Genomic DNA, 10,000 nt, shown 5'->3' with positions numbered 1-10,000 from the left:
GTATAAGCCTGCTTGTTGTGCGCACGTAACATGAAACGCAGTATAGCAGTTCGTTTTAAAACACTGAATGCATGCCCCATGGCGTCGCTTGCAAATGTAACAAGTAAGTCTCCACCTTGCTTGCGGGATATTCTCAATAGAGTCAATAGGTTCTAAAAACACAGTGTTCGCAAAGCACACCTCAGGAATCCACAGAGCACAAACAACATGACCCCATTTTCCGGTGTCAGTCTGTTTAAATGCACCAGTCTTATTTGGACAAAGGACGCAGTCCACAGCTCTTGAAGGGGACTGCAAACAGCGTCTACAAAGCCACTGTCCCTCAGGAATATACGGAACCCCGTAACACTCCTGATGAACGGCGAGGTTACACATGTCACAAAATAAGATTGCGTTACTATTTTGACATTCCCCATCGTTACAGATGCAACATACGGCGTCTTCATCGATGTACTGGTTAGGGTCACAATTTGTTTGGCTCTCAAAGTAAGACTCTTTCTCGAGTCTGTCCATAAGAGTTTCAAACACTTCTTGCGACACCGGAGCAATTCCTTCGCTTTTTCGCTTCTCGTTTATCGTATCAAGCCACACATAGTCCTCTTCGTCCATATCATACTCCACCATTTCGTCCAACTCTTCAGTGGTTTGCTCAATGAATCGAAAATAAGCAGTTGGTCTTGGAGGTGCATCGGGTTGCCTGAAACTCGCTTCCTCCTTTTCGCCATATTCCGCTAACGGTAGACTGGTTTTGCTGTTTTCGCCAGTTTGGTCTTTCTTGTTGTTCATCTTGGTATCTGTGAGCGGTTTTATCAGCATCGTTTCAAACGCAAACGTTTCCTCGCGTTTTTCCTGATTTTCTGGTGGGACAATTGAACTTTCATCACTATCAAAAAGATCCAGTTGATCATTAATGTGAATTCTTTGCGGAAAACCATCGATTTCCACCTCAACAATTTCTTGCGCTTGTGCGTATGTAAGCGTCTCTCGCGGCACGCTAACATTTGGAGGAGAAGGCGGTGGTTTCTTGTTTTTCACGCTTTTCCTACCGCGACCCTTTCCCTTTTTAGATGATGTAGGTGTAGAGCCTATGACTTCTGTTCCATCATGTTTGAAAACACGCAAATGATATTCAATTCCACTATAACTCTTGTATATCTTTTGACACAAAGGACATTCGTACGGAGGCTTAGTTGCCCGCAGGTTGTCGATAAGTTCTCCCAAGTTCACTAGCATGATTCTTCAAAGATGTCAAAACATTATCAACGACGAGCGAAGAAAAATCGCCGAATCTTTAAAGTGGAATGTAGAATATTCCTATCCAAATGACGGTTTACTGGCGCACCTTTCTCGTCTCGAAGAGAAAGCCGAGCTTGCTGTTAGATCTTCAAAAGAGCACTCCTCCGGCTCCAAAATCGTTAGCACGAAAGCGATTATCTGTCTAGAGAAGGTAGTTTTGTTCGCAACAAATACAACACGCTTGTTCAGAGACCAAGCGAAGCTAGTGCTCCCGAAACTAGTGAAGTACAAAGCAGTTTAGACCACACCAAAAGTCGTTAAAATGGCGACATCGAACACGCAAGCAAGCGTTCGTTTTGCCGTCCGATGTCACAGAAATGTAAAATGGAATAATCCTCCTCCGCTCTAAAAAAATATGCTCTTGTTACTGATCCAACCTTAAATCTTCCAAGCAAATCCTTGTTCTTCGTTTGGTGTACACTTGACTGTTCTCATACCAACAAGGAAACGGCATGAATTAAATCCGCTTTTCTGAACAATGGCGAAGTAGACAGCACGATTTTTATATTTCTTCAAATTCGGTCCACGCAAAACCACTTTAAATCGCCACGTAGTCCTTCTGAAGGAATAAAAGGAGAATCGCTTGGTATTCTCCTACCGTTTTCGTGGATAGAAAATCTTCCCCTCCTTTTGTTGAGCAAAAGGTTGTCGGTTGAACGGACTCGCCTTCCAAATCAACCCTTCCACTACGCCGACATCGAAGCGCAAACAAAAGAACGCATTCAGAGCGTAAATTCGCAATGTTCCACAGAAACTTGAGGACAAATATATACAAAATAGTTACATGAAACCTATTTCTATGATTTCCACTTCTCGATTGTTTCCTACGACGAACAGTAAAGGCGAAAACGAAAGCCGACTTCAGAGGGACGAAATTGCTTCGAAGAAGATGGCGCCAGTTTCTCTCGTGGACAACCTTTTGCCCCTGATAATTTCCCGCAACGTATCGACGCCCCCGCAGATTATGTAACTTATAATTTAGGAAGCAATAACACATGCGAACCTGTTAAAAATATCGAAAAAAGAGTGTTTCGGCCAAAAAGTGGAATTAAAATATCAACAAAAAATGAAAAAGTCACTTACTTTATTACTTATTCAAGGAAATGGTATGTTATCATGCAAATTAGTATTAATTTAAATGCACCGTAGCCTCTTGTTGGTTTCATCGCAAGCTAGCGTGTAGTGCCAGTCCAGCTAACTAACTATTGAAGATTTATGCTATACGACATTGAAAGTAAACCAAGAAATGAGTTATTCAACTGTGATATCAATCGACCCTTGGTCTTTTATTTTATTATTGTTGAAAAATAAAATCACTTCCGACAACTGAGGTTTAAAGGCAATCTTTTTCTCTTTTTTGGGGAAAACCCGCTTGGACCAAAATTGATCACGCGAGGTCAGTAATCCAGACACTCGTGCCCGAATGACTTGATTTTTACTCATGATCGTCACATGCTATAACACCAGACAGCCGTAAAATGTTGCAAACGTTTAACTTCATTCCACCCTTTAGAAAGCTAGTTTAAAAAAGGGAAAACACGCGCCATCGTAGCGAAACCTGACCAAGACAATTTATTGGTGAGCGTACAACAGCCCAGCGCACTTTTGTACATTTTCCTGTCATCTTAAACTGATGACCATGCCATTATTATGCTTGTCTTTCACGACATTATTTTGTTGAAGTCGGACAGGTTGTGTTTGACCGGCCTCTTTCACTGAAACTTTGTCTCTAAAAGAAGTTATAATCTGTCGTAGAGAGATGCCGTTCATTTTAATATCCTCTTTGATTTAACTCCCCCGCATGGGCCAGTTAACAGGAAGATGAGAAATTCATAATTATTTCCCCAGCAAGCGCTGCCCCGTAAACCTTGTTTAATAATCCGTTTTCTTCCGTCTTTTGGGGTTTTAAAACTTGGATCTTCCAGTATTTTTGAACAGACTGAACAAGACTATATTTACGCAAGTTGTTTTTGGAAATTCTCTTCCTCGAGGCTTCAAGAATGTTGAGCAAAAACATGTTGCTACCTTGTACGGAAATCTTACAGAAATGGGAAATATTTTCACAATATAAATTTGCACTCAGCTGTCGTATGATTCCGTTTAATGATCTCGTGTTACGGGGACTAGCCATTGTTTGAGGACTAATTGTTTTCGGGGGATTCCCCTGAGATTCGAAAAGGTACAGAGCCACATTCGCGGTGTGAAAATACAAATCGAGTATCGTTTTTCTCTTCTCTTCAAGGCGATCATATTTGGATTCAGGCTCAAATGAATGCACTCGTCCTATCGTTCCCTGTCAACTTTATCTTAGCTCAATTGAACCACAAATAAGTACCAGACAGACCAAAACAAACGTCACCGACGTTGCTAGGTGACGCGTGTCCTGCCAAGACAATATATGAAGGCTGATTCGTTTCGCAGTCTTCTTTCCTTAAGAGGAAGAACGATTGAACTTTTCCTCTGAAATAACCCAAAGAGGAACAGGGGATCTTTGCCTATGTTTTTCAACCAAGACAACAACAAAATTGCTGAAGAGCGAAAATAAATAATAAATAATAATAATAATAAGCTTAATACTATGAGGATCATTCATGCCCGCGGACGTCGTGTTGAAGAGTCCTATGGGATTCAGTTAAGTATCGCATTTACAATTTTGCTGTTGGAAACCATTTGAAGTCCAGTCAAGACAAATCAAGAAGGGCAACCCAGTCAGCAATAAGCTGATGGCCATTGGGGCGATACAAATAAACCACCATTACAGGATAAAAATCTCAATTAAAACATCATTGGCGTACATACCACCTTATTTTGAAAACTATAGCTCATGAGCTTTTCAATGATATATAGTTTGGTATACTTCTGAATGAACCGGCGTTGCAAAAATTATATGCATAAATGCACTCTTTTTTGGTAGAATGCCCCCCCCCCCCTTTAAATTAAATGCAAAAAGAAATATGATCAAAATCTAGCGTAGATGTATACAACGTTGTCGTAAGACGTTCAAATTATCGGTCAAAGTTTCAACATTTAGAGAATAACCACAAGGACTCATAACCTTAGTAGCCAAAGCCACTGACTGCTGAGGGACACACTAAACTGCAGGTTAAAGTTCTCTCATTGTTTTTGGTAGTTTTTTTTAATTACCGAGTATGAATATCCACAGAGAGATTTCCTAAACTTAATTTTGAGTCGGGTAAAACCAAAGTGAATGCCATTTCCATCTCTTACGTCACAACTGTGAATTTCACGATTCACTTATAAAATATAGGAGGGGGTAAATTGTGCAAGCATTTAAAATCTAATATGCACGTGTTCAAGGTTTTCTTTTCCTCAATTCACACATCATGACATTTGAAAAGCCTCTGCGGTTTAGGTAGTGCTTTGTCTTGTATGTACTGCTGCACTCTGTTTTACAAGAACCACCGGCAGCCCAGCCTAAACTGTATCCGTGGAATTTGGCTGTATTAAGTATGGCTAAGATCGTACGCGGGACAGCATAAGCTTTTCATTTTTAATGCTGGAGTTGTGCTTCGCCTCGCTTGGATAAGGAGCAGTGTCGCGATTGGAAGCAAAAATAAAGTTTTGCTCAAATGATCAGAATGCAAATTAAAACTGTTACGGTTTTGTTTACAACAAATAATTATTATCCTGTGTCATTGAAGATATCGTTAGTCGCTTGCAACCCCAAATGAAGAGAACGGAAATAGTAAAGACTAAAGATTGAAAATGTTGGACAACTCAGGCATGGTGCAAATGAAACGCTATAAAATTTAACATGGATGATTCATACTGCAAAAACTCATTTTCTCTTTACTCCTTCCTTTGTTAGGAATGCTGTACGTGTGAACTGCCGTACAAAGTTAAGAGTTAAGCCCAGTTTTGTCCAACAAACACTTAAAAAAATATATTTTTATTTATTTTGTATTTGGAATGTTCTTTTAGTGTCCACAATTAGCTTACATTTAGCTAAATACTTCGACCTTGAATAAAGTTCAGTCATTCATTCAAAATGCGCTGTGACAGCGTCCGTGTAATACCGTATTGTGTGACCGGCAAGACTCTGTAGTAGGTCCATGTTTTGAAAGAAAAGAAAGAGGGTCCGCTATGACTGGCTGCGGCTGTTGCGGTGACGCGGACCAAGCTTACTTGTTTCATTCGCCGCTTACTTTACAGGACGATATTACTAAAATAAGAGGACAGAGTGAATCCATGCGTTGGGGGTAAAAAGTCAGTTAAACCAGGACAAAACACATCGATGTACAATTAATGACATTTAATTGGAAATATTTCCACTTTCAGTATATATCATCATACAGGCTAAGACATCTATAAATTGAAATTTTCACTTAAATGGTTGATGTTCCATAATACCAGAAACTTTTATGATCATTGTTTTTTTACCACAAGGTGGAGAGATGAAATAAAGAAAATGTTAGCTGAAACATTGCCTAACGGATATTTCTTCTCTGTTCGTCGAATTGCCAAGGAATTTCGGAGCTCATCGTAAAGCTTCCGAAGAATCTTCGGTCGAATTCGGAATATCTATTTTTAGCCCACAGCTGTGAGGATGACTTCGCTAACAACTGCGTCATCACTGCGAACGGTGATGTTCATAGTCACCCCCTGGTCAAATGCCAACCGGGCCCGCACCAGGACATCATGACCCCCACGGAACACCCCTGCCAGGAGCAGGGCATGCGAGTTTTTATCCGGGTTGACTCTGTCGGATCGCTCACACGGCTGCATGCCTAGGTAATCGATGATCTGTTTGACGGCCTCTGTCGAGATGAAGAACACAAGAAGAAACCGAGCAAGTTTTAAGCAAAGACAAATAAAGCAAATGCCACTAGAGACGTCATGGGTTAAAAGCTAACCTGGACTAACACATACGACCGCGGACTCGGTATCATAATGCCCCAACGTTCGTTAATTCTTTGGGACATTAAAGAGCCCACGTTTGTCCGCAAAGAATAGGAACGAGGTCACCAGTGCGGTGGTAGATGACGACTGTGCGAGAGAATAGGGACTCGAAAAGGCTGGTTCACTCGCAACTCACAATAGCCCACTTTCGATAAATTAAAAATTCCGTCCAAAACAAAAGGCATCATCTCGAGGCTCCGGGGAATAAATATAAGGATTTGTTTGAGTTTTTCCCCAGAGCCTCGAAATTATGACCAATTATGAGGGAAATCGTCATTATAATTTAAAGGTTGGGGTAAACCGTGTAGTCAGAGAAACAGGAACAAACATAAGTTAGAAAACCTTTGTCACACAACTTTTAAAATACGTTTTTCGTTGAAGTCGTTGTTGTAGTTACGGTTCCTTTTAAAGTGCAACAAAACTTAAATATTTTTTGTTTATCATTTAAATTTCTCCATCCAATGCAAACATATGTCCTCATTGTTACACAGCCTTTTGCTTTTTCTGAGCCGTGCAAGCCACGTAAACTTGGCAGAACCAGCAGTAACTTGGACCCACGACCATGATGTGAAAGGCATGGGTATATTGTCTATCTTACGCCACAAACTGCTTTGCATTCCTGTTGTCAAAGAAATAGGCCATTTCCGAGTTCATGTCTGCCTCCTCTTCAAAGCGAGTCTACGTGCGAAGTTTTTGTGATGGTAATTAGTTCTATTTTACATATGAATGAAACCTAATTTTCATAACAAAAACTTCGCACTTAGACTCGCCTTGAAGAGGCGGAAATGGCCTATTTTGCATTCACTCCCTGCACAAATACCATAATACACCTCTTTTACCCACCCCCCGCCTCCCAAACTTTGCAATTTCTCATGGGATTTTCGGGGGGGGGGGGGGTAAAAAGAGGTGTCTTACGGGTTTTGTGAAGTAGCGAATTGCAAAGCAATTAGTGAAGTAAAATCGAGAATAGACCCATGCCTCTCTCACATCGAGGTCGTGGGTCCAAATTACCGCTTGTTTTGATAACTTTGTGCGTCCTGCCCGGCGGATAAAAACCGAAATTTTTGAGGTAAAAATGGTTAAACATGTTTGCTTTTGGTTGGGAGATTAATATTATAGACGAAAAATATTTGAGTTTAGGTGAACTTTAAAAACACATGTACCTCATGCTTCTGTAACATAACAACAATGGACTTTATTGAAGTGTCAACTGTGTTAGCGCAGGGGCTCCAATAGACCTCTTTACAGTTGTGTGCTTAGTTACCTGGCCTTTAAATGAAGTGAGACTGGTGTTGCCCTTGATGTGATAAAGTCCTCTTTCTTTTTCTAATGTTAGTGATGTTGTTGTCATGCTAATTAGTAAGAATTTACATAAGAAAAGCAGGGAGGTTCCTATCAAAACAAAGTCAACTCCAGCCTCACTTTCATTCACAGGCCAGGTAACTAAGCACATAACTGTAAAATGGATTATTGGGGACACTGTGCAGAAATCAAATCAAATTAACTCAGATCAAATAGTAGGTTGGATTTTGAGGAGGGGAAAGCCAGAGTACCCGGAGAAAAACCAATTGAAGCAGAGTAGGAAACCAACAAACTCAAACTCGGACCCGGGTCACATTAGCGGGACGCGAGTGCTCTCACCACTGCGCCATCTCTTCTTCGCCGAAGATAAATAAAGACAATGTTTAATGCTAAGTATAAAAGTATAAGGCCAGGTTACCTTCCAGATTGTTCATCTGCGTAAGGGCGTAAGTGTCCTGCATTTCACACTCGTCACCAATCTCTTCCCAGGATGCAAGGAAATTGGTCTTGTGCACACGTGACACGTGATCAGCGACGAGAATCTCCACGTCTTCCAACTTGATACGAAAAATGAGGAATGTTCAGAAAAGGCATATTCACGGGGGGAGGGGGCGGAGAGGAGGCAGAGCATAGGGATCAGTAGCGTATAAAGTGAACGAAATTCTTTATAGAAAGCCACTGGAGAAAAATGAAACAAAGACGGGCATTTTAACAGAGAAAGAGATGAAAGTTGATTCAGATTTACGTACCACATATTCGTCTTCATATCCTTCTTCGTCTGGTTCTCCAGTGCTGGGATCACAGTCCTTCACCACAAACTTCAAAGTGTTTGTAAACGTACAAGTCACTAAAGACAATTGACATAAGACAATTGGCTACAGAACGGTTTAAAATTGAATACGCAAAGCTACTCCGCCATTTCAATGGTTTTTCATTACCACGTCACTGGCTTAATAAGCTACAGACGCAAACCGGAAGTGAACAGACAGCAGTCTCTCCCAGATTTTTAAACTGATCTCCGACAGTGAAATGATGCTTGGCAATATAAAGTTGGTTGTGTCAAGACAAGTCAAAAAGGAAAACAGCTGACTTCCGGTTGCCATTGTTCGCACCTTGATCCAAAGAAAAAACAGAACGATAATTTTACAACAACTTAATGAAGGAGTCGAACATTTCGCGTTGCACTCGTTTTCTGGTCATATTCAAGTGAAAGTGAAAGCAGTTTCTAAGTGTCTTTTTGTTTACTTTAGAGCGAGTTTCAATCGAGTGTCGTAAAACCAAAACCAAAGTAATTACTTTGGCCAATCAAAAAGGACGGAGACAATCCAGTAAACCAATCAAAACTCAAAGTAATTACTCGTAGCCGACACAAAGCGCGGGAAAATCTGCACGCGCGAGCCACGATTGGTTTCACTTCTGATTGGTTGAAAAAAATGGCGCGAGAACTTTGAACTAATGACTGAGCGAAGTAATGCAAAACCAAAGCAATTCGTTAATTATTACTGTAAGAACCAGTAATATTGTCGTAGTGTAAGTGGCCCGTCTAGAATAGTAATGCTAACTGTGGTCCACCATGGCCTTGTTTGTATAATCTAAAATCATGGTTTGTTTGTAAATTTAGTGAAAGTGAAAGCAGTGACATTAGTACTTACATACAGAGTCTGTAAGTGATTAAACAGAAAACGCATGAAACAAGTATAAACATTCTGCGCCATTGTACTATGCGATTCTACATGCAACAACATTTTATACATCTAAGTTATATTTACTGAATATGTTCCCCATTTGAAAATTAAAAGGTGTGTCAAAAAGCAGGAAGCAAACTTACTGGCAGAAAACCGCACGTTTGCTTTTTAAAAACAAACTACGTGTAGTTCCTTTATGGGAAATATTATCTTTTCTTCACAACAGTCTACAGCTACTTTTGGTCACCTACCTGATGAGTCATCTTCAGGTAGTCTGACAAGCGTGTACGTTGTTCCCGGTGCATTGTAAGCAAGCGAGGGCCGAGGTACACAACACACTACTTCAAAGTCTGCTTCCGCTGGTTCCATTTCGACCTTTACATTTTCGAGTATCTGGTCATTTAACGTGTTGGTGCAGTCAAACTAAAACGAACAAAACATTTTCAAACATGAGAAGGCCGGAAGCATAGGAAACGAAGAGGAAGCGACATCGACAAATCGTTTCAGCGAAAATCACAATTACTACCTCTGCATGTAGGTTCAACTGTTTGCGTTTCTCCATCGGGGCACATTGACGGTCTCGGGGAAACAAAACTCACAGTTTCCCATGGGGCCACTGATTTAAGTGCTTATTGTTTATATTATACAATATGGGCGAAGTGTCCTGTAAGTTTTATTGTTCAGTGTTCCCCGAGGGATTCAAAACACCGAAGAGTTGACACTAAAGTAGCATCAACAACAGCGTTACGGTGTGTTTCTCTCAAGTGTGACCCTAACCATTGTGTGGACGACGTGGG

General features: G+C 40.8%; 2 protein-coding genes across 3 annotated transcripts in view; both read right to left on the bottom strand.

The window, feature by feature from the left end:
• LOC138056575 (peregrin-like) overlaps window positions 1-2,214 on the bottom strand; it is a 14,835-nt gene extending 12,621 nt beyond the window's left edge. For both annotated transcript variants that reach the window (XM_068902396.1, XM_068902397.1), the window contains exon 1: window positions 1-2,214. This exon is cut by the window's left edge and continues 320 nt beyond it. In XM_068902396.1, the coding sequence (XP_068758497.1) occupies window positions 1-1,233 (1,233 nt within the window). In that variant the 5' untranslated portion in view covers window positions 1,234-2,214.
• Window positions 2,215-5,554: 3,340 nt separating this feature from the next.
• The window catches only part of LOC138056626 (coatomer subunit gamma-2-like), a 23,910-nt gene continuing 19,464 nt past the window's right edge, over window positions 5,555-10,000 (bottom strand). Inside the window, exons 24-27 of the mRNA XM_068902467.1 lie at window positions 9,455-9,626; window positions 8,268-8,365; window positions 7,937-8,075; window positions 5,555-6,074 (exon numbers count right to left, since the gene is read on the bottom strand). Of these exons, the coding sequence (XP_068758568.1) occupies window positions 5,845-6,074; window positions 7,937-8,075; window positions 8,268-8,365; window positions 9,455-9,626 (639 nt within the window). The 3' untranslated portion in view covers window positions 5,555-5,844. The remainder of the gene's footprint in view (window positions 6,075-7,936; window positions 8,076-8,267; window positions 8,366-9,454; window positions 9,627-10,000) is intronic.

This window comes from Montipora capricornis, chromosome 7 (genome assembly GCF_036669925.1).
Source record: "Montipora capricornis isolate CH-2021 chromosome 7, ASM3666992v2, whole genome shotgun sequence".
NCBI classification, from domain to species: Eukaryota; Metazoa; Cnidaria; class Anthozoa; order Scleractinia; family Acroporidae; genus Montipora; species Montipora capricornis.
This window is presented reverse-complemented; position numbering and strand designations above follow the sequence as displayed.